Below are 25,705 nucleotides of genomic sequence, written 5' to 3'. Positions count from 1 at the left end.
AATCAAAAAGTAGCATTTTTCTTCAGTAGAATAATTGCATATACCTTTAGTAATTATAAGATGCATGGAGTTTTATTTTTACCTTCTTAACTCCTTTATATCAGGAGGTGCCCACCAGATTTTTTTTTTGCACATTTCCTGAAGACAAACTCTCTTCAAGGGTACAGTGCTCTGGGCAAAGTTGGCCCTCCAGTACCTCACCCCAAAGTCATTAATTATCATTTGTAGCCTGTTAAATTATAGGATGTACCAAAGTTGAATCTAGAAATTCATTTTTGTAAGGCAGCAAGATAGTAGTTGTTGTTTTACTTGGTTCCAATTTAAAAAAAAGTAGAATGGAACATGCAGTTGCTATTATAGAGCCTATTTAGCACTTACATCTGAGGATAGATTTCTAGGCATAAACATTTAATGCAGGTGACTGAGAATAAATTTCTATTTCTTCATTTGACAAAATAAAAATATTTATTGGATATTATCTCATTATCTATTGGATTGTCTATTAAACAACATCTCATGAGTAAGTACATGTGAGCCTTTAATTTAAACATAATCAATTTCTATCAGTTCAGCAAGGCATCTGTTGTAAAGTTTGTGATTGGAGAGGTGTGAGCCACAAATTTATTTACATATAAAATTGTGAAAGAAATAGATGAGATAGAAGCAGGGAGATTTTTTTCCATTGGTAGGTGAAACTAGAATTTGTGGACATAGCCTCAAGTTTCGGGAGAGTAGATTTAAGACCAAGATGAGGAGAAACTGCTTCTCTCAGAGAATAATGGATCTATGGAATTCTAAGCCGTATTGAACATATTTAAGGAAAGAAATTTTTGAATAACCAGAGGGCAGCAGGCAGCTAAGTGGGGCTGAGTCTATGGCATGATTTTATTGAATGACGGAGCAGATTTGAATTGCCAGATGGCCTACTTACCTGCTCCTGTTTCTTGTGTTCTTCTGAAAAGGTGTCCCGAATAATTTGCCACATGGCTCCCAAGATCTGACATCTAAACTACTCTCTGCATTGTGAAATACTTCTCTGACTCTGCCAGCTTGTCAGGTTCTCCATTTCACGATTGGCTCGTCTGTGGTCAATGACACCACGATGACCCAATTTTCACTTTGAAAGGATTCACTTTGAATGTATTACAGTGATATTGGAGCTCATGTGATTTACCCTCCCAAAAAGTGTAATGTCTTAACCACAAAAGTTGATTGTGTTTCTTCCTGTACCGTGGGAAGCTTCCCAAATATATTCACCTCAGCATTCTCCCAATGTATTCCAACTGAAAAATTTCCCTCAAATATGTGGCCTAAACAGTGGCAATTGCTCAGTACTTCAGTAGTTAATAGCATTGATTTATACCTATGTCTTGGTTGTCCATCAGGTTAGTGGCCTTACCTGTCTAGAGCTGACATTATTTTCTTGTGCCACAAAGCAAATTAATTATCTACTATTGATTTCATGATTTATACCTTGTGCTATTGACTGTCAACTGCAAGGATTTTTCCTGTTCATAATTTATTCCAGTTGTGCATTCAATTAGAACCATGTCATTCAATGCTGGGGTATTATTGAAAAGCAATATATTTTTTGCAATCAATGAATAACTAAGGCACAGTGCTAGTTACACAGCTCTGATGTTGCAAGTAGATGCACAGCTTTCTGCCCATTCTAATTCCTTCAGTCATTTAAAATTCTGCAAAATAATCTACCTGAAAGAAATTGGATAGTTATTCTCTGCACCCTCATTAAGGGTTTGCTCAGTCACATTCATACAGAACAGGCTTTCAATTCACTAGGTCTATGCTGGTGAGCAAAATATTTAGATAAACATTTTTTAATTAGATGAGCCAGATGTTCTCTACTTTCCAGAAGATGCTGAACATTGCAACCAGTTGCTCACTACCATGTCCATTTTTTCATATTTTATATTAAGCATTTAATTTTTCATTGTTTTTAAGTCCCTATTTCTGAACATTACTGTTGTATTTCACTCATTTTGGCAGGTATTCTAATCATATTTTGATGGGCAAATAAATAACTGCTTCATATCCATAGCAGGTGTTTGTAGACCTACACAGTGTGAAGCATTCTGAGATTGACCTGGTGGATTTGGCTGGCAGTGAACGGCAGCGAAGTGCGGGAGTCACTTCTGACAGATTCACTGAAGCACGAGCAATCAATCTCAGTCTAACAACTCTTGGAAATGTTATTAGGTGAGCTTAACCCAACCTGACCTTTCTTCCAAAAGTAAATGAAACCGATATTGCATCTGGAGTCCAGCTTGCAGTTTTAATATTTATGTCTAATCCCTGCACTGGCAATTCTTTACATCGTGCACAGTAAACAAAATCACTGTGTCTAAGCCTTGATGTCTTTATATTACCTGTTGTTAAAAGGAGAAACTTCAAACTATTCATTGCACATTGTACAGTTCCCTTTCAGACAAGGCCATGGGCAAGAGAGTTCAGTACATTCCCTATCGGAACTCCGTGCTCACTAGATTACTCAGCTCGGCCCTGGGAGGGAACAGCAAGACGATTATGGTGAGTTTTTCATGATATTTGGAAATATCTATAAACTTTTTGCAACCAAGGAAGGCCAGAAACGGACTTAAACTCTTTTTCAAAATTAATGTAATTGCACAATGGAAATGTAATTAGCTCAAATAGACAAATTTTTACCCTTTTTGCAGAGAAATGATGATATATTTTGGCACACCTAAAAGTTCTGTTGATTTCTAATCTAATCTTGAATATTATATAAATCACCCATTGGTCATCTTATCCTGTCTGGTTTACAAATATGAAAAGTTCATAAATCTTAAAACAATGCAACATTGCCACCTAAGAGGGAAAATAGATTCTCATAAACTACTGAGAGCTCCCCAATGATTGACTGACTGTTAATGCACATGGCTCCAATTTTGTGACCCAGTTCCATATCACAGTGGTGTTGAGGGATACTCAATTCCCAGCGTGCCCTGTGGATTATGGATTGGACAAGGAATTTGGTTCCATGTTCTTATAGCTGTCCAAAAAGTTTATGCCTACCTAAGGCTAGCATGTATGGGCTTTGGTATTGATGGAAACAATCACCCATTAATGCAGGCTGTAAATCTCCAGCATATTTCAGAGATCCTGGTCCTGAAATTCCACAGGACTTCCCCAAGCTCCTGCAATGGGAAATCATTTGAGAATGTACAAAAAGACATCATTAATATTTATCTAAACCTTTACAGCGTTTGTCAGTCTCTCAACTCCCAGAGTGACAAAGGGGGACTAGGAAAATGGCAATGAAATTTCCTGGTCTGGTCGTTCAGGTTTGATTATAAAGGATGTTGCATTTGGTGGTACCACAGGATTAATGTCATCTAGAATGAATCAAAAGGTACAAGATAGTGACACGCTTCCAAGGTTTTTTCTCCAAATATTTGAGTGAAATGATTACTAGTTCATTTTGTACAGTAGGAAGGCAGTCAAACTGCATGTAAATGACAATAAACTGAATCTATAACTTCAAAAATTATGAGCCTGAAATTGTGGATTAATACATGTGAGCATTTAATGTTTTCAGTTCAAATTTTTTAATAATAATTTTAACATGGCATTAACTTTATGAAATAAATTGATAAGTATTAGGAGACAAATAATTTCAACTGTGTATTACGCTCACTGTGCAATTTTAAAGACTATAATTTCACATTGCTGATCTTATTGTGTCTTTAATTCCTATTTTTAATCATGAAATTGGTTTCCTTTAAGTATTTACTATTTTTGCAAGAAGAGGCTGACAAACCTAGCTTACTTTCAAAGCATGGTAGGCCAAATCCTGCTGGATGACGCCTAGATTCCTGAGGTGTGCCACTGTATTTGAACTGCTCTCAGACCAGTGAGGTCTGGTTTGGTACAGAGCTGACATACATCTGGGACATGCAGAGTACTCACTGCTGACACTCTGATCCCATGCTGTCAGACTTGACATCAGATTAGAAACCCATTTATTTCAGTGGTGCTTCCTGGCTGAAAAGTTCAGAGGAAATCATAAAATGTTCACTTTAAAAAAATAATAATAATATTTCACTCTTGGCATTCTATTGTCCGTTATTATTTATTTTCTGTAGTTTTAACATTTGTTAAGTCTCCCTGAATATCAGATTTTGTAATCCTAATCCTGCCTTTAATAGCAAGCAATGCTTCATTCTCCACTTTGCCTCCAGCCAAAAGCCATTAGGATGTGTAGGGAGCAGGGCTTTTGGATCGTTTTGCCTGGTTGTCATCGAAGCTGCTCCATGTCAAACCAGATGGTTGCACAAATGGTTCTTGCACATTCAAGTGGGTGGGAACCTTGTGAGGTGAATCCAAGTATTGGGCTGAGTCCATCAAGAGATGGTACATGGAATAGAGATGTAATCTCCTTGAGGTTGTGATGTCTGTACGTGGTGTGATAGTGGTTTTGAGAATGCTTTACTCCATTTCAAACCAGAAAAATGCCTGGTATTACTTTAAACCCACCTTTGATGTTTCTCTATAACATTTCTATTTCTATTTGTTAAAGACAAAGCTTGACGTTTTCTATCGTGCACTCAAACGCCTGGAAATTTCTTAAATAATAATACTGTCCAAGCTCATGAGGACTCCAAAGTTCGATCATTATTTGCAGTGTATTTCGCATTCATCAATGTTCATTTATTTCCAGCTACTTGATACTTCAGTTCACATTAACTAAACTTAAGAAAACTAGGTAGGAAACCCTTAGAAGTATTCTGACTTTAGCAACGTGCTCATCCTGAAATATCTGGGATTATTGATTTTGATTTAGGATTTATTTAATAGTCGGAGGTTCCAGAAGGAGTGCCTGAGACAAGTAAAAATGATTGACCTTTATTCTTAAAAAAAATCAAAAATTTCACCTTACTTTTTGCATATTCAGATGGGGTTTATATTTCAAAACATGCTATGAAAGTTAAGTACTTAATATATAACCCTTTACTTTGCCTTACTGATAAAATTTATTACATTTTATTACATTTATTACATTTTATTAATTTTAAAAATTATTTCCAGATTGCAACAATAAGCCCAGCAGATGCTTGTTATGAGGAGACAATGTCAACGTTGCGATTTGCTGAAAGGTAAAGCAGTGTGCTTTTCTTGCCTAAATTGGTGATGAAATCCAAATTGATTGATGACTATAACATATGTTATCCTCCCAATCCAAGCTTTACTGTGGATATTTGTTAACATTTCAACATAGATCTATTCTAAATGTAAATGGAGTTGGCATGAGTTCATATAATAAGGGGATTAATTCTTCATCTCCACCAAAACCCTGAATGAAGTAACTGGGAGAAATTTGTATATGTGCAAATTAAATGGAGAAAATTATGAAGCTGAAGATTTCATTTAAAAAAAAACTTTGAACAACTTTGGAACAATAAAGATCCCCAGGGGTTTTAACAGTGTAAATGTTGAAGAGATGTTTTTGAGAGTTTCTATGGTAAGGGATTGACTATCTAAGATGGAGACAAAGTTTTTAAAAATCTTTAAAATTTTTCAATGTTTTGCTGTAAGTCTTTGGAGCTCAAGTGCAGAGGGAAAAATCTTTGAAATTTTTATAGCAGAGTTTGATAGATACATAACAAGTAAGGGGTTGGAACATTGCTGTATGAGTGGATGGAAATGTGACATGGAAGTTACAATTAAACCATCTATAATCTCATTAAATTTATAAGGCTTATTGTGGCTTTATAAGGCATTGGTAAGACCAACTATGAGTATTGCGAGGAGTTTTGGGATCCTTATCTAAGAAACCATAAATTGGCATTAGAGAGGGTCCAGAGGAGGTTCACTAGAATGATCCTTGGAATGAAAGGGTTATCATATGAGGAGCATTTCATAGTTTTATAGCTCTTGGATTGTGCTCGCTGGAGTTTAAAAGGATAAAGGGGAGGAGAATCTCATGGAAACCTATTGAAAACTGAAAGGAGTGGATAGTGAGGACATAGAGTATATGGTGGGGAGCCTAGGACAAGAGGCCACAGCCTAAGAATACAGGCAGATCCTGCGTTACAAACATCTGACTTAAGGACCATTCGTACTTACGAACGGACTAAGTGTGGCTTCAGCGGTTCGTCGGCTCAAGGGAGGAGAATGTCATCTGCCATTTTAAGTGGGATCACATTGCCTACTTCAAGAAATTGATTTCAGTAGTTTTAAATGCATATAATGTAGTCCACTAGACATTTTGTTCAATCTCAGATTCCCATTTTCTGCAAATTCCTGATGCAAATATTCTTGATTTACTTTTTGATTTTCAACTTTCTCACAAAGGTTCGATATCACTTATTTATAATAATTTGCTTAATTTAAGAACTGCCTCTTCAGTTAGGATCAAGAGCAATTGGGAACAGGATTTGAATCTTTCATTCTCTGATGAGGTTTGGGATTCCATTTGTAAATTGATAAACTACCTCCCTTTATGTATGACATTGCTTATTGCAATTTAAAGTGGTCCATAGAGTCCATTGATCTAAAGCTAAATTAGCTCATTTTTATTCTGATATAAATCCTCTATATGACAAATGTAACATTGTGGATGCTTCTTTGGATCACATGTTTTGGTTTTGTTCTAGAATAGAAAAAATTTGGAAAGATATTTTTCACCCACTATCAGTGATCTTAAGGTTAAATTGGAACCTTGGCCTTTAATTGCTCTGAAGTAAATCATGAAAATCTGTAGTCACCGTGGTTGAAGTTATAACACAAAATGCTGGAGAAGCCCAGCAGGTCAAACCGTGTCCTTTAGGTAAAAATACATAACCAATGTTTCGGGCTTGAGCCCCTATGAGAAAATGCCAGCAGGTGTCCAAACAAAAGAGTGGGTTGGGGGGGGGGGGAAAGCTGGCAAAGGCAGGAGATGATAGGTGGAGAAAGGAGGGAGGGATAGCAGCAATGAGAGGGAGAAGGGATGGCTGGGTGGGGAAGGGGGAAGGTGTTTCAACTTTTATGTGTGAGTTTTTAGACAACATCTGGATGAAGGAAAAGGTTCTTTACTTTAAAGTTGATGTTAACAGCACCATGAGCCATGCCATGAGGCTGCAAGCCTCCATTACAGATCTTGCATACTGCAGTCTCCTGCTCTGTGTCAGCCCCTGCTGGCAGTCAAGTATAATCAAACAGGAACTATTTCCTTAAGGCCTTACTAGTAGCAAATCTAGATATGTTAAATTAAGATTCAAATGCTAATTTCTTAAAGATATAGGGTCCTTTCACGGATCATTGGCCCATAATCTAAAGTTTTGAAACTGATCTAAACTTCGATGCTGCTATCGGTTTCCAAGTTCGCATCACTTGATGCGAAACCTGTTAGGTTTTCTTTTTTAATTTTTTTTTCTTCTGCAATTTTATCCTAAAATATAACTGTATGGCTTAAATTTGTATAATTGTAAATTTCAATAAAAATATTTTAAAAAGAATATATACTGTAGTCCAAAATCCCCACAGTCCAGTCTCTGTTCCAACTGGGAGGGTAGCCATCTTTGATAAAGGCAACTGGCTGCTGTTGCCCTAACGATTCACAGTTAAAGAGTTTCCCCAAGCAAATATCAGAGAAAGAGAGATTTCAGAGAGCGAGAAACAGGAAGCAGCGTGGATTGTGGAGCAACATGTAGGCGCATTTAGCCTACCTGGGATTGACAGTAGCATCTGGCTGCAACCACCAGACATGAATAAACCAATCTCCATTAAAGTGTGGCCTCATCCAATGTTGGCTGTGTGATGGCCACCAACATCTGGCATCCTACTTGATTCTGCCAGCTTAGGAGTGGTTTTGAAATCATGCAGGACTTCTCAATTCTCGAAGGACCATGAATACACCCTCTCTACCACATTTGGGCAAACAAATAAAGCTGTTCAAAAATCGCCTACATGAATTTGCCACGAATCTTAAAATACCTGTATATTATATACTAAGAGAAACATTTGATGTTAAATAAGAACCGTATGTACCTGTTCCGACTTACCTACAAATTTGGCTTAAAGACAGACTTAGGAACAGATCTCATTCATAACCTGGGGATTGCCTGTACAAAAACATCTCTTTAGAACAGAGATGAGGAATTTCTTTACCCGGAGAGTGGTGAATCTATGCAATTTATTGTTGCAGGCATGTGTGGAGGTTAGGTCATTGGATATATATTAGGACAGATGTAGATAAGTTCTTGATTAGGAAGGGAATCAGAGGTTGTGAGGAGAAGGCAGGAGAATGGGATTGAAAATGATAGTATGTCAACAATGATGGAATGGTGGGGGAGACTCGATAGGCCAAATGGCCTAATTGTACTCGTATGTTTTATGGTATTATAGTCTAAATGGTGAATAGCTTTTAAAGTATCTATATATTCTTCTAATCCACACATTGACCCATTAGGCAAAATCAGAGAGAATAGTGTGTGAAGGCAAAATTATAAGAGGTGATGAGAGAGATCCATGCAAGGAAAACTAAAACACATTTGACACAATTTTAAAAACAAATTCCTATCTGCTAAAACACAAAAATTATCAACTTCCACATGTCTTCCTCCATGTTGAATTCCCAAAAGTGTTACTTCATGCAATATTACAGAATTACCTTCCATAAACAATATTATCACTGAATAAAGACACCAAATTAATCAAATTTCAAATTTTTTTGTCAGAGTACATATATGACATCCCGTACAAACCTGAGATTCATTTTTCTGCAGACTAAGCACAATTTCTATTGATTGGTAACTAAACTGGACTCAAGAAAAAAGGATTTCTCTAGAAAAGAGAGAAAATAAACAAAAAGAAATGTAAACAAACTGCAATACAGGAAGAAAAAAAACAATCAGTAATAAATAATTAGAAAAATAAGAGTCCTTAAATGAGTCTCTGATTCTTGTTTCGGAGTCTGATGGTGAAGGGATAGCAAATATTCCTGGTGGTATGAACCTCTTTCCTGATCACAGCAGCATGAACAGAGCATGTCCTGGGTAGTGTGGATCCTTGATGATTGCTGCTGCTCTCTGATGGCAGGGTTTCACATAGATTTTCTCGATGGTGGGGAGAGTTCGGCCTATGATGTACTGGACTGTGTCCACTATGTTTTACAGGGCTTTCCACTTGGAGACTGTGATACAGCCAGTCAGCACACTTTCCATTACATATTTGTAGATAGTTGCCGAGATTTCTGATTTATACCAGATCTCCACAAATTTCTGAGGAAGTAGCGGTACTGATGTTCTTTCTTCATGCGACTTTAATATGTTGGGTCCAGGAAAGGTCCCCTGAGATAGTGACTCCTGGGAATTTAAATTTGCTCATCCTCTCCACCTCTGATCCCCCAATGATCACTGGATCCTGCCCCTCTGGTTTTCCCTTCCTAAATTCTACAATCAGCTCCTTGATTTTGGTGATAGGTTATTGTTAGCCAAATTTTTTCAATCTCCCTTCTGTACGCTGACTCACCCCCTTTCATAAAGCCTGCTACTGTGGTATCGACAACAAATTTGTAAATTGTGTTCTTGTCGTACTGAGCCACACAGTCATAGGCCTAAGGCGAGTAGAGCAGGGAGCATAGGTCATAGGAACATAGGAAGTAGGAACAGGAATAGGCCAAAAATGGACCATCGAGCCTGCTCCGCCATTCAATATGATCATGGCTGATCTAATTTATGACCTAACTCCACCTACCTGCCTTCTCCTCATATCCCCTAATTCCTCTGTGGTGTTCCCGTGTTGGTGGAGATTGTGGAGGAGATGCTCTTGTAAATCTGCACTGATTGGGGTCTGGAGATGATGAATCCAGGATCCAATTACAGGCCCAGATCTTGAAGTTTGCTGATTAGTTTTGAGGGGATGATGTTGAATGCCAAACTGTAGTCAGTAATAAGCATCCTGATTTATGATGTAATCTAATGGATTTTAAAGTTGTCCATTAAAATATATAACAATGTCACATAATTGAAAGCACAGTGTTTGCCAATTTCTTGTCTTTGAAGAGCCAAGAGTATCCAGAACAGAGCAACAATTAATGAAAGCCTAACGGAACACCTTTTCTTGGATTTGAAAGCAGATAATTCTAGATTGCAAGCAAGAATTGTTGATTTGGAGAAGGCTGGTGATATCCAAAATGATGAGCGAGGTTGGTTTATTATTTTGACACTAACCTTGGAAACTTTTTAGTTTGTTAAAAATGGGATCAATAGCATCATATATTCTGGGCAAATAGTAGTAGAGGAAAATAAGTAAATGCCTTTACACTTTTGATATCATGGAAGATTTAGCAGCTATTTTATTAATTTGTTAGACCAAATTGTCGCCATTTTCTTTATCTGGTTTAACAGGAATTCAAATATAAACATATCTAGGATTCAGGACATAAGTTGGGAATAATTTATAATTTCTGAATAATCCTTGCAATTAGTATTATTATTATTTCTTGTGTTTTACTTTTTCACTATCCCTTAAAAACTTCCCAATCCATCCCATTGACGGTGAGATGAAGTAGGTTTAGCTCTCATGGTTTAGTCACCTTCCTGCAGCAAATTCAATCTGGCATCTATTGTGCCCTCCATTTTGTTTGGGACATGTTAGGTCTGCTTTGTTCATGAATGAGTGAGACAAACACCAGACTGAGTCGAAATCAGGGTTCTTTGTTCTTTATTACCGGATTGTAACACTTGCAACTAACCATGTTAGTCGGAGAATGCATTCTGCCGTTATCAGCAAAATGGTGATTTTTTATACCCTTGGATACGTGCTTAGAACATCATCATATCATTACTTGTCCAATGACTAAAACTGTTGCTATCCTTTCCCTGCTAGCTTCCTGCCTCTCAATCCATCAATGTCTCTCTTATCTTGTAAGTACAAGGATGCATTCACATCTTGTTACAGCCCTGTACAGGGTAACTCCTTACACATTCCCATCTCATGATGTTTTACCTTACAGACACAACCCTTTTTTTTTCCCCTTTATTTGACCCTATGCTCCATAGTTTTAAATTATATATCAAACAATTCAATGTGATTAAAGTGCACATTCCAGATTTAATTAAAGGTTATTTGTATAACATTTTGGTTCGACCATGTAGAAATTGCAGTGCTTTTTATGCATAGTTTTCCCCAGTTCAGGGCACCATAATGTCTTGGATATTTGGTTTCACAGATGTTTGTGAGTACTCAGGTATGTTTAATTGCTTAATTGGTGCAGGTACACGAGAGTGAGGCTTGCTTTTAAGCGTTTGATCATCTTTTGAAGTCTGTAGTTGCCATCGTTTCAAAATGAAGACCTGAGTTGTGCCAATGAAAGTCAAAGAAGTCATTATGAGGCAGAAAAACAAGAATAAAACAACATCACACAAATCTAAGGATTACCAAAATCAACTACTTGCAACATCATTAAGAAGAAAGAGTGTACTGGTGAGCTTAGTCATTGCAAAGGGACGGGTATTCCAACGAAGATCTCCGCTGCCGATGACAGAAGAATTCTCATCATAATGAAGAAAAATCTCCAAACGTCTATCCAACAGATCAGAAACACTATTCAGGAGGCAGGTGTGGATGTGTCAATAAATACTGTCTGCAGGAGACTTTTTTTTAACTTTATTTAAAATTTTATGACATGAATAAAATAAAAATTACATTTAAAGAAATAATAAAAAATAAGATAATAAAAATTAGAATACTACATCATTAAACTACACAAATTAACCCCCCCAATAATTATAACACAACATTAATCATCTAATTTAAAATTAGTCCAACCCTCCCCCCAAAATAAAGAGTGAAGAATTAATTAACAATGTTGTAAATAAAATAGAAAAAACCCCACTTACAAAAAAAAGGATAAAACTTAACAACAAAAAAAATTACTAACAACAAAAAAAAATATCAATACTAAAATAATACCCTTAAACATATATTTAAATCAAACATAATACATGTATTTAACAAATGAAATCCACTTTAAAACTAAGTTCAAATATTAAAATCATATATCTGTTATACAAAAAAATCATAATTAATAATACATAAATACAGAATTGCAGGAGACTTCATGAACAGAAATACAGAGGCTACACTGCAAGATGCAAACCACGTTAGCTACAGAAACAGCATGGCAAGGTTACAGTTTGCAAAGAAGTATTTCAGAGCCTGCAAAATTTTGGAAAAAAGGTCTTGTGGAAATATGAGACCAAGATGAACCTGTATCAGAGTGATGGCAAGAACAAATTGTGCAGGTGAAAAGGAACTACCCAAGATCCAAAGCATACCACCTCATCTGTAAAAAATGGTAGCAGGGGTGTTATGGCCTGGGCATGTATGGCTGCCACAGGTAATGGTGCACTTATCGTCACTGATGATGTAACTGCTGATGGCAGGAGCAAAATGAATGCTGAGGTGTATAGAAATATTTTATCTGGTCAAGTTTCAGTCAATGCCTCAAACTCATTGGTTGGTGCTTCATCCTACAGCAAGACAATGATCCCAAACACACTTCAAAGCTAGAAACTGGAAAATTCTTGAATGGTCAAGTCAGTCATCCAATCTAAATCCAATTGAGCACGTGTTCCTATGCTGAAGAGAAAACATAAGGGGACAAGCCTCTGAAACAAGCAGGAGCTGAAGATGGCTGCTGTAGAGGCCTGGCAGAGCAGCACCAGAGAAGATGCTATGATGTCTATGAATCACAGATTTCAAGCAATAATTGCATGCAAAGGATACATAACAAAATACTAAACATGATGACTTTAATATACATGCCTTAACTATGGCCCAAATATTATGGTGCTCTAAAATGAAGGAACTATGTCTCCATGGTCAAGACAAAATGTTCACAAATACCCTTTAATAAAATCTGGAGTGCGCTCTTTAAACACGTGTGAAATGTTTGATTACAAATTTAAAACTGTGGAGCACAGGAGCAAAAAAGGTAAATGTGTCTTTGTCCCAAATATTATGAAGGGCACATACAGTGCCCTTCATAATATTTGGGACAAAGACACATTTAGTGGGCTGGTTTTCCTTCCCAAGCTACTCCTATTGATGAACATTGAAGTACCCATCAAGATTACATTCTGTGTCTTTGCTAATTCAATGCTTTTTCCATGCATTGCTCAACATGGATGAGAACTCTTGTATCAGCAGAATGAGAAAGTGGTAACTGGGAGGTGGTTTCTTTGTCCTAGTTCAGGGGTCTCCGAAGTGGTCGATATCAACCCCTGTGGTGTCAATGGGATTATCAAGCGGTCAATAAATGCCAAGGGGCTGAAAGGAGGTTGATAACACTTGGGGGGGGGGGGGGGTTGATTTGAACTTTTGTGGTGGAAAGCAGTGGCAGATCAAAGGAAAATAGCATCTATGGCAGTGGTGGCCAATCTTTCGCGAGAGCAGGCCTTGGTGGCTGCCATTGTATTTGGCTTTAGCCTTTGAATGGGTTGAGAGTGAACAGTAGGACCGATTAAGTGTAGAAGAAAAATGTATGTGTTCTTTGTACCTTTGGTAACACAGTCCCCCTCCCCCCAGCCAGCACTATCACCACCCTACTTTGACCAGCGCAGCCACCACCACCCACCCCCGCCCCACCAACCAGCACCAGGATTCCATGCCTGGGGGTTGATAGTCTAATACGTTTGAGGATTTCTGTCCTAGTTTGTGAATTCATGAAGTCTGGAATAGATGCTGCAGACTCCAAAGGCTACTTTTGTATGACATTGAATTGCCTATTTTGGTGGACACACCATGTGATTCTGAGAAATACATTGTCAGCAAGGTGTGATTCTGTGATTTTTAAAAAATATATATATGTTGGGTCAAAAATTAAAAAAAAAAATACTACAGGTTCTGGAAATCTGAATATAATATGCTGGAAATGCTCAGGCAACTTGTATAGAGGAAGCATAATAGTTGTTTAACTGGATAATTGACTCACTTTACCTGGACTCATCATTTCACAGACATTCCTTTGTCCTATTCATTTATTCTGCCACCTTTTTGATTCTAAAAATTACCGCTTTTATCTTTTATTGTGGACCTGAAATATTAACACTTGCTCTTTCCTGCTGAGTGTTTTCAGCATTTTCTATTATTATTTTAGCATCAAGTTTTTAGTTGATCCCTCCATGGAAAAGCTTTTTCAATGTGCATGCGTGAGGAGGACTTTGGCAGGATAGGTGCCAGGTCATTTAATTTGATTATCTTAAATTCACTAGGTTTTTATTATTGCAGACCCAACTGTATTAAGATCTAACAATTCAAGGCTAGAATCTCTGCTGATGTCATATCCTATTTATAAATTGTGTGCGATATATGAATGGAGTAGTACAGAGGCAGGGCTAATGGAGCATCTGCCATATAGCTCCAGTGACTCTGGTTCATTCCTGACGACTGGTACCATTCGCATGGAGCTTGTACGTTCCGCATAAGTTTCTTCTCAGCGTTCCAGTTTCTTGACACATCTCAAAGATGTGTCTAAATTCCTCTTAGTGTGAAAGCATCTGGTCTAATTGATGGCAATGTGGGAAGAATTTAAAAAATGGGATTCTTTATAGTCAATATCTACTGAGCAAATGGAGGCCTATTTCCATGCTCTATTGACTGGCATGAAATGCATAACTTTTTATGGGGCATTGATGAAGAATGTTTGCTATTCTCTCAATAATCTAGAGATGCTAAAACAACAAATTTTAGAAAACGAACGACAAGTGAAAGAAATGCAGAAATCATGGCATCAAAAACTAGAAGAGGCAAGGAGAGAATGGGAACAGCAATATAGCATCATTACAAAGGTATATTTAATATTTTACAGAAGTAATTAAAGATAGTGGACCATTTGTTACATCTAGGATTCCATAATCAAGACTAGCATTGTCTAGGCAGCTGCACTATTCCATTATTTGCCTAATCTGTGTGATCAACTCTTTATTACTATATTATCTTCAAAAAAATGTATTTGAAAAGATCTTTTAACTCAAAGGAAGCATTGAATATATTTATTTCAAGATTCCTGAAGTTCTTTGTAGCTTTAAGGCAAAATAAACTTCGTTTTCTTTCATTGGAGTGAATTCCAACATAAAACAAGGGCATTCAAATATTAAAAGCTAAGCATAAACCTGTTGTGCAACTTTGAATATTTATTTCAAATGGATCTCTATTTAAACAGCAATTAAATTTTCTTGTTAATACAGAATGATTTAGAGCATAGAACTGTAAACAACTGTTTTTATTTTCAGGAAGAGAAGATGATGGCAGTGTTTCCCTATTTGTTGAATGTTAATGAAGATCCCCAATTGTCTGGGGTGATTCGGCATTTTATTCATAATGGTAGGTGAAGCTTTGAGAAAGAATCCATTATGTAAAACTAATGGTGCAAGAGTAACTCTATCAGTTTTCAAGCCTTTTAATATTGTACATTTATATTCTGTTATTGATGTGGTAGTAAAACAAATTTGTTACTGTTTGAAAAGATGCAATAATAATACCATTTGACTGCTGAAGTATTTAACAATTTTCAAACACTTACAGTTTATGGTTGAAAGAGTTAAAGCAAAGAGAACAGATTTGCATCCACTTTAACCTGATACAGTAGGAATTCTGCATGTACTTCATGTATCCAATGTTACTGAATGACAACGCAACTTGTATTTGAAAATAAGTAAGCTGATTTCTTACTGAGCAAAAACCTAGAAAGGGACAGTATTTTACAATTACAACCACAGAATGGTGAAACCAGAAATGTCTTTTAATATTTCAGGCACCTCTGCAATTGGACGCTCTGTAGGTTTGGAACACGACATAGTTTTGAAAGGACCCGGGTAAGTGAAAAGTATGAGCTGAATTATCTTCCAATGTTCTTTGTTATAGGTAGGATTTGCACAGTTCAGAAGATTACAGAAAGACTTAAGATAGATTTTCAGGATCAAGAGCAAGATTCCTTTTAATGTCACATCATTATACAGAAAATGTAATATTACAAAAAATTTCCATTTGCCTGCCATAAGGCAGACATGGAGTCACCTTTAGAATTGCCTCTCACCCCTTACAGTAAGAGAAAAAGAAGCAAGAGAGAGTCCCTTCGAGGCACTGAGTGCCTGTGGATTTGCCTCCAGCACCTCTGCAGCCACACAGACCCCTGTTTGATCCATTGGTAACCCAAGCTCCAAAAGCAAACCTCTGATATGATCAGGAAGCCTTCAGCACCCGAGGCCCTTCGGGAGCCCTTCTTGGCCTCTGCACCCACTTGAATCCCAGTTCTGACACCTGATTCCCATGAACCAGTCTCCAGCAGCACCAGCCTGTGTGAGTTTTTTGACCACAAGTCATCAGTAGCCCACAGCCTGTGAAGCATTTGACCCCAAGTCAACAGTTTAGGTCCTTCAGTCGCTGAGCCCCTCACTGGTCTGCTGCTGTGGTCACTGTCCTGTAGGGTAATCTCCTATGCTTCTCAACGGAGGAGGGTTCTTCCTATTTCTGGAGATGGCAGCCTGTTCTGCCAGGAAAAAAGTGGCAACCATTTTGAATGTTTATTAAACCTACTCCCCAATATTTGTACACATTTCCAAAATACAAATATTTTCATTATAAAGATGCCTGGCCATTGTTTTGGAGCATGACCAGTAACATTCTGTGCACAGAGACATGCAACTGCACAAAAGGATGACTTATCAGCACAGAGAAGGGGAACATTTTTGAAGTTAAGGCTAAAGTTTAAACCTTTTGAAAGATATCAGGCATGTGATTGAATGGAACCATGGGAAATGATCTACCTCTGTGCTAAAGGGCATTAAAATGTACTGAACTTGGACTTCTCAGGATTCTGGACAAGCATGCGGTGATAACGGTTTGTGAGCACAAAGTCATAATTGAACCAGTAAACAAAGGCAAGGTTAGAGTCAATGGAGGAACCCTTTTCACAAAACAGCAGCTGAAGCATCTGGTAAGCATGCAAGCATATGTCTGCTTCTATGGGATACGCCATATATATTTTCCATTTGTAATATGTTTGTTCATATGAACAGTGAATTAGGAACAGGTCTAGCTGCTCCGTTATTCAATAAAAATCCTTATAGATCTGGTTGTATATTCAAAAGTGCATTCCCACTCCTCCTGGTAACTGTCACACTCTATCTCATTCAGAATCCACCCATCTCTGTCTTAAGACCATTCAAAGGCTTAATTTTGGAGAGATTCTCAGCCCCTTGAAAGAAGATATATTGACTCATCTCTATTTCAGATTAGCCAGTACTTTTAAAACTGTAAACCCCCAGATAATCCAGTAAGAGGAAACATCCTTTCCACATCCACATTATCAAAAAGCCTTTCTATAGAATAAAATTGAGAACATTACTAAAGTGGGGACTCAAGCTCACAAACTTCAGATTTGAAGACAAGAATGCCAGTCACTAAGCCATATCTGACCAGGTAGCTTGTGTAAAGTTGGACAAGCAATACCAGCTGAGAAAGTTTACTGATGACCAGCTAATCTGTAATATGTAACTTGGTCAATTTGGAGCTCAAGATAAATCTTATTCATCAACAAATGTTACTGATAATTTTAGTTTAAGTCTTCATTGATATGATTATTATAGGGTTATTATAAAAATGAAATCAGTTAAACCATCCAAGTCTTTGACATCCAGCAAAGCTGAAAATGCAGCTTTTCCTTTGTCAGGGCATTCAGTGACTTTCAGGGACCAGCCTTCCTCAGTATGTCTCTGCCACTGGTAGTCCACATTGCTTAGAAATTTAGGCCAAAATGGACAAGGTGGGCCCTCCCCATATCGACCAAATAAGTGTGGGTGTGGAAGGATTATAGATAGAAGATATGGGCAGCAAGATTCAGCCCAGCAGAGTTTTACTCAAAGACGCAATACTGAATACAACAAAAGTTCCATTTTTAAAATTATTTTGTCTGACCCAATAACTTGGGCATTTATATCTCCAAAATCTCCACTATTTTTCTCCTTTCACAGGACAGAATTATCATGGGATCCAGTTTATTCTTCCTATATGTGGGGTTTCCACATGAAAAGAGTGACAGAGATAAAATGCATAAATACAACTATGATTTCTTCACTTCTGAACTGGCATCTATTGAAGGATTTGGACAGGTGAAACTGGGTATGTTCCATTTTAAGTCTAGCAGTGAATTACATTCTATCCTTCCTGAAGAAGTGTTTTGTCAGACCTTTGGGTTTGAAGATTGATTGTGATAATGCCCGTACTCTTGTACATTTTGAGGAAAAATGCAGAAATAAATGAAAAACTTTTTTTTACAATTTGCCTGTGTATTTCTTCACGTAAGTCAGATAATCCTTGTTTCTTCTCATTTTCATTATTTTGTGACACAAGATCCCTCAAAATCAATTAGCACCCACTTATCCATGGATTGAGTCCCTGACAGCTGCAGATAAGAGACTAAAATTGTGGTTTGTGAGTGAGAGCAGGTGCTGTAGCAGATGCTACTTTGAATTATGGAGTAAAAGAATGTGTCCACGTTACAGCTCTGTGAATACAGTGGCTGAAAATTGCCCTCTCGCTACTGATCAGTTCACTCTTGTCAGATGAGTTGTGTGGAAATTTCCGAGGCACATGCGCTTGACCTCTCAGCTGTAACGTATATTCATGGGGTTGAACAGGCTTGTCAGAGCGAGGTGAAAAAAGGGAAAAGAGGGTGAGGACTGGGGTGAAAGAGCATTGAGAAGATGCAAGTCTCAGCATTCCAATGATCTCTCCTTTTCCTTAGAGACTGGCATTAACAAGCAATCGTGGATAGAATGTCACTGCTTTCATTTAAACTGTCAGCAGGTTGCTGGAAATACTGAAAATGTTGAGGTCTCTATACAGGTAAAATTATGACATAGGAGCCCTATCCATGTATCAGCTGGAACCAATGAAGCCATAACTCAGGTTTAAATTACAGTGAACTCGCAAGAATTTTACGCACTGCTAAATGTTCCTGAGATTCAGAAACATAAAAATGAATTTAAAATCATGTACTGTATTAAAATCATCAGAAACATATTTTAATTTTTAATTTCTTTGAAAATAAAATAAATAAAATGCTGAAATTCTTTTATACAATTAAGTAAAAGTAAAAAAAAAACACAATCAATTAAAAATAAGTAAATTAAATGAAGTTTTCCCTTGCCCTATCTTTCCAATGTTCCTTTCTGTTGAAATGAATGGGTCTAGAATATATATCTATCTATATCTCTCTCTCTCTCTCTCTTTTTATATATTTATATATATATTTAAAAAAAATATTAATTTAGACATACAGAAGGGTTACAGGCCTTTCCGGCCCATGAGCTCGTGCCACCCAAATATCCCCAATTAACCTACGTTTTGAAGGATGAAAGGAAACTGGAAGCACCTGGAGGAAACCCACGTATTCACGGGGAGAATGTACAACTCCTTACAGACAACATTGGATTCAAAACACTGTAATAGATTTGCGCTAATCCCTACGCTAATGTATACCATTGGCATGGTGGTTAGTGCAACGCTGTTACAGCACCAGCAAACTGAGTTCGAATCCCGCGCTGTCTGTAAGGAGTTGTACGCTCTCCCAGTGTCTGCGTGGGTTTTCTCAGGTGATGTCTATTTCCTCACACCATTCAAAACGTACAGGGTTATAGGTTAATTGGGAGTAATTGGGCAGCATGGGCTTGTGGACTGGAAGGGCCTGTTACTGTGCTGTATATCTAAATTAAAAATTAAAATATTTACCAATTTGATGAAGTAAAAAATGCTAAGGAATTGCAGTATGTTTGAACTCCATACCTCTGAACTATAGCTGAATTGTTCAGGATTTTTGCATTCATTTAAGAGTTATTATTCCCCCTAAAACTTGCAGGAAGAATTTCTGGTAATTTAGTGCAGAATTACCACCATTTTCAGAGCAAATTCAAGCCCAGGCATTTGCACTTGTACTTGGTGGTCAGTTTTTAAGTTAAAATTTGGTAATATATTTAAAAAAAACAAGTTAAATAAATAACAAAGAATGAAGGATTTAGTTCATAAATCTTTGTTGTTGGATTTCGTTACAGGAAGAGTACAATCTTACATGGATATTATTCAGTGCCTTTTTATATTTCACATAGATACTGAACAATTGATTGTACCACTGATACTGAAAAAGCAATCATGGAGAGAATGTCACTAATTCTTATTTAAGCCTTCAATATTTAATTTGTGTGTTATTTTTGAAGCAGGTGGAAAACAAGAAGAAATTCTGGATCCAAATTTGATTGGAATTTTTCATGATTTCATAGCTATTATGCCTATGGTAGCTCAAGTGAACCAAATATGTGAAGAACTTAAGAGGGTACAATGCTCTTTTCTTTTAAAAAGTTTTAAAAAAACATTCCTGTGACCACAGTATTGACTTGTTTTTTAAAAACCTGCCTCTGTTATGACACTTGCTGGAGAGCCCATACAGTTGATGACAACCATGTAAGTGAGGAATGAGGATAATTATTTGATTGCTGTATAAAATGGTACAGTACAACTTGTGTATAATGACATTGACCATGCAACATTTTTACTAGTATCAGTATTTTTCCCTAATCGTGTTAAGGTGCTTTGTTGAAAGTATTTTCTTGCATTGAAAAGTAACAATACAAAAAAATGGAGACAAAGGTATTGTCCCCCGACAATTAGTGGTCTCCTCTGTGTAATTTAAGTTGTAGACTTGCTGCAGTGCTAATATTGTTTCATCTTAAGCCTAACTTGAAAGCTTCCGATTCAGATTTATTGTCAGAGAACATACATGACGTCATATGCAATCCTGAGATTCCTTTTTCCTGTGGGCACGGCAGAACTACTACAAATTGGCAGTGCACAACAAAATACACAGTGTAGACATATCAATAAATAAATAATTGTAAACAGATAACAAATGTAAACAAACTGCAATACAAAGAGAATAAAAAAGAAACTCAATAAAGTGCACAAGTAAGAGTCCTTAAATGAGTCTCTGATTGAGTTTGTTGTCGAGGAGTCTGATGGTGGAGGGGTAGCAGCTGTTCCTGAACCTGCTGGTACGAATCTTGTGGCGCCTATATGTTTTTTTTATCCTGATGGCAGCAGCGAGAGCAGATTGCGTGCTTGGTGGTGAGGGTCTTTGATGATTACTGCTGCTCTCTGACGGCAGCATTCCCTGTAGAGGTTCTCAATAGTGGGAGGGTTTTGCCTGTAACGTCCTGGGCTGTTCCACTACCTTTTAGAGGGCCTTGCGCTCAAGGGTATTGGTGCCCCCATACCAATGCAGCAGGTCAGCATACTTTCCACCACACCTCTATAGAAATTTGCCAGGGTTTCTGATGTCATTCCAAACCTCCACAAACTCCTGAGGAAGTAGACGTACTTTCTTCATGTTGCCATTGGTGTGTTGGGTCCAGGAAAGATCTTCCGAGATGGTGACTCCCAAGAACTTAAATTTGCTTACCCTCTCTGACTCGGATCACCCATTAATCACTGGATTGTATAACTCTGGCTTTCCTTTCCTGAAGTCAACAATCAGCTCCTTAGTTTTGGTGACATTGAGTGTAAGGTTGTTGTTGGTGCACCATTCAGCCAAGTTTTCAATCTCCATTCTGTACGCTGACTCATCCCCTTCCTTTATTCGACCTACTACCATGGTATCGTTGGCAAATTTGTAGATGGTGTTGTTGTACCAAGCCACACAGTTGTAAGTTTAAAGTGTGTAGAGCAGGGGGAAAAGAACATAGCCCTGTGGTACTCTGGTACCGATGGAGATGGTGGAGGAGATGTTATTATCTATCCTTATTGATTGTGGTCTGGAGGTGAGGAAATCCATGATCCAATTACACAGAGGGGTGTTAATTCCCAGGCCTTGGAATTTGGTGATCAGTTTTGAGGGGATGATGGTGTTAAATGCCGTACTGTAGTCGATAAAGGGCATCCTGATGTATGTATTTTTGCTGTCCAGGTGTTCCACGGCTTTGTGTAGAGTCAGAAAGGTGGCATCTGCTGTAGACCTGTTACTATGATAGGTGAACTGGAATGTTCCATGTCATTGCTCAGACAGAAGCTGATATGCTTCACGCCAGCCTTTGAAAGCACTTCTTCACTGTTGATGTAAGTGCCACTGGTTGATAGTTATTAGCACAGGTTACCACACTTCTTGGGCATCGGTATAATTGATGCCTGTTTGAAACAGTTAGATACCATGCCCTGACAGAGTGAGATATTGAAGATATCTGTGAATAGATTTGTTAAGTTGATTAGCACAAATCTTTAATACTCGGCCAGGTACTCCATTCGGGACAGATGCTTTCACTCTCCTGAAGGCAAGTCGCACATCATCCTTGGGTACAGACAGGATGGAATCATCAGGAGGCATGGGAGTGCGGAGGGGTGGTTCTTCACTGTAACTGTCATCAATTGGGTGTAGGATGTATCGAGCTCCTCTGGGAGTGAAGCTTTGCCATCTGCTACTTTACCAGATTTGGTTTTTGTAGCAGGTTATGGTATTTATTCCCTGTCACAGCTGTCGGGTGTCCCTTCTTGTTTCCATTTTCATCCGGAATCTCCACTTTACCCGGGCGATAGCTTTTTGCAGGTCATACTTGCTTCTACTGTACTGATCTGGATCTCCGGACTTAAATTATACTTCAGACATATGAGCATGTAACTCCTGAGCAAAATGGAGTGAGGACTGTGCATTCAAAGGCACCATTTTTCAAATCCAGTACCTAGAGTTTCATTTCTAACCATGAGCAATGAATGTGGTACTAAGTTTCAACATGTGGTCTCTAATTGCGCACCATTAGCTTCAATTAATTAAATCTTGGAGGCAGAAAGTAGTGTTAATATAAAAGCAAAAAAATTCTGGAAACCTACAAAAGTTGCAAAAGAAGCTAAATAAATTAAGGTATTTTGGAGGAACCAATTGCTAGAAAGCTGACAGGTAAGAGCAATAGGAAGATATGCCATCTTGCTTAATTACAGAGAAACCTTTGTAGAGGCATCCATGCATTGCTGGGTAACACAAAGTTTAGAAAAATAAATTTTAATAATATAGTAAAAAATTAATAGCACATTTTTCTCTGACCATAGGCAATTACCTTGGAGCTTCAGGTGAAGAATCTGGCGTCAACCGATGCCAAGGGAGAAGAGTTAGAAAAAGAAATTACTATAAAGGTAACAAACAAGGAAGCCAATCAGGTAAGTCCAATTAATAGAAATAATGTTACACTGTTCACTTGAGATTTCATTTTCAATCACTTATCACACCCAGAAAAGAAGTCTATTTGTTCCATTAGGACCTTGAGACTCCCAGCATAACTAGAAATCCTTGCAATTTATTCTCTCTCACATGCTCATCACACTGTATCAATTCTTTTACCAATTACCTCCACCAAGGGAGAGTGTTACGGGTCCAAAGGACACCAAAACCCAGCAGCAATAAAAATTCACCAAGACAAATGTTCTTCTATTAATAATATTCCAGCTAAATGATTCAGCATTACCAAATAAAGTACCTTTCCTAAAAATGTATACTGTATATGCCGTTATGTGGGATGACTTGGAAAATTTTGGAATTTCGACCTAAAATGTTGATTTTAAGTGATATCCTTTGTTCAAGACGAACCCCCCCCCCCCCCAAAAAAATCTGGCAGTTACCGTTGTAAAAGCAAATCACAACATTTTAATAACAAATTATCATTTAAAGGTTTAAATTGTATTTGGATATTTTAAAATAAAACCATATCGGCTGCTTAAAGCCTCAGCACTTAGTCCAGGTGGCTGGATCTCATGACACGTGTGAGATTGCATCAGAACTGGCAGGAAGATTGAGATTGTGTTGAGACTGTCATCAAGGCAAGAATTTTAGCCCTTTTGTATGGGATGACACTGATTTTAAGGTGAAATTTTAAGTTTCAAAGATTGTCTTGTATGGTATTTCATGAAATATTGTGCAATAGGTAACCTAAAATATGCAGGTAGTTTGCTAGCCGATCTGATCTCTCTTTGCATGTTTCTAGCCATATGCAATGGATCCCCAAGCAGGCTTCAGTGTGAGTGGCTAAACCTAATTTTCAGATAAATTAAAGATGGGTAACATTTGCATTCTTTCCTGTGCTGTGAGCGGTATAAGATAAAGTAATTTTTTTAAAACAGATTTTTGAAAAGAAATGCATTAAAAAATTAAATTAATGTTAATTTAAGATATTTAAATAAAATATGATGCTCAAATTTGTAGTGATAAAGTGCTAGTGAACCTCCTGACCACTAGAGAGAGTTAGACTGGTTAGTTGCAGCTTGGTCAGATCCACACAGTCCTGAGTGAGTTCTTTATCAAGTAAAGTATAGTTGTTTTAAAAGAACCCAAGTTTCTTTAGTACAAATAAAAGAAAAGTCACATGGTACTAGGAGTGGAAGAAACACTAGGAGTGTGCATGGGTATCAGGAGTGAGAATCAGTCGATACAGCAGCAGAGAAATGAAAAGTGTGAAGGCCCTGATGCTGTGAATTGGACTGGAAATGTTGACCATGAGTGGAGGCTATTCAAACAAAAATTCATGCTGTACCTGCAAGCCATTGAAGTCAATCGCACTGCTACTTTCTGTGGCGGGACCTCAAGCACTAGAGGTTTTCAATACATTTGATTTTGCTGAGGTAGAAGACCAGGACAATTTCGACAAGAATTGGCAGGGTACGAGGGGGAGATGTGGCATTGCTTGTCGGGGAATATATTACAGCGGAGCTGAGGCAAGATAGACTGGAGAACTCATCGCACGAGGCTCTGTGGGTTGAACTAAAAAATAAGAAAGGTGAGGCTACAAATATAGGGGTATATTATAGGCCGCCAAAAGAGGATAGGGAACTGGAAAGCAAATGTGGAGGGAAATAGCTGAGATGTGTAGTAGAAATAAGGTTGTAATAGTTAGGAATTTCAATTTTCCTAACATTGATTGGGAAACACAACCAGTGAGAGGACAGGATGGCTTAGACTTTCCACAATGTGTTCACGATTGCTTTTTACAGCAGTATGTTGAGGTGACTACTAAAGGGGAGGTAGTGTTAGATCTATTGTCAGGGAACAGAATATGGGAATGGATCTTGGATCTATTAGCTTCAACTTAAATATGGAAAGGGATAGGTCAGGTCTGAGGTTGAAGGTCTTTGAGTGGGGGAAGGCTAGATTTGAAGAAGTGAGAAGGGATTTGCAGAAAATTATATGGGCTGATCTTTTTTTCTAGAAAGGATGTAGAGGAGATTTGGAGGGTATTTAAAGAAGAGATATTGAGAGTACAGGATCTTTATGAGCCAGTCAGATTGAAAGGCAAGGCCAAAAGCTTGAGGGAACCGTGGTTTTCTGGAAAAATTAGGAAGTTGGTTTGGGATAAGAAGGGGGTATCTACTAAATTTAAGAAGCAAAAAATGGATAAGATGTATAATTATTACATAGATTGCATAAAAAACCTTAAGAAGGTAATTAGAAAGGCAAAAAGAAGGTATGAGGTGTCAATAGCTGATAAGGTAAAAGTAAATCCTAAGGATTTTTACAGATATGTGAATAGTAAAAGGAGAGTTAAGGATAGGATAGGACAATGAGAGTGGTGAACTGTGCGAGGAACTGTATCAGATGGGAGAGATATTAAATGATTTTTTCTCATCTGTGTTCACGAAGGAAGAGGACATTGGA

General features: G+C 37.6%; 1 protein-coding gene across 1 annotated transcript in view; it reads left to right on the top strand.

The window, feature by feature from the left end:
• Positions 1-25,705, top strand: part of LOC138752864 (kinesin-like protein KIF28) — a 92,656-nt gene that overhangs the window by 30,372 nt on the left and 36,579 nt on the right. Inside the window, exons 7-17 of the mRNA XM_069915482.1 lie at positions 2,063-2,217; positions 2,436-2,547; positions 5,068-5,135; positions 10,026-10,168; positions 14,695-14,816; positions 15,261-15,351; positions 15,782-15,842; positions 16,840-16,963; positions 18,000-18,147; positions 20,244-20,356; positions 23,113-23,220. Of these exons, the coding sequence (XP_069771583.1) occupies positions 2,063-2,217; positions 2,436-2,547; positions 5,068-5,135; positions 10,026-10,168; positions 14,695-14,816; positions 15,261-15,351; positions 15,782-15,842; positions 16,840-16,963; positions 18,000-18,147; positions 20,244-20,356; positions 23,113-23,220 (1,245 nt within the window). The remainder of the gene's footprint in view (positions 1-2,062; positions 2,218-2,435; positions 2,548-5,067; positions 5,136-10,025; positions 10,169-14,694; positions 14,817-15,260; positions 15,352-15,781; positions 15,843-16,839; positions 16,964-17,999; positions 18,148-20,243; positions 20,357-23,112; positions 23,221-25,705) is intronic.

This window comes from Narcine bancroftii, chromosome 2 (assembly GCF_036971445.1).
Source record: "Narcine bancroftii isolate sNarBan1 chromosome 2, sNarBan1.hap1, whole genome shotgun sequence".
NCBI classification, from domain to species: Eukaryota; Metazoa; Chordata; class Chondrichthyes; order Torpediniformes; family Narcinidae; genus Narcine; species Narcine bancroftii.
Note: the sequence above shows the minus strand (reverse complement) of the source record. Positions and strands in the feature narration are given on the sequence as shown.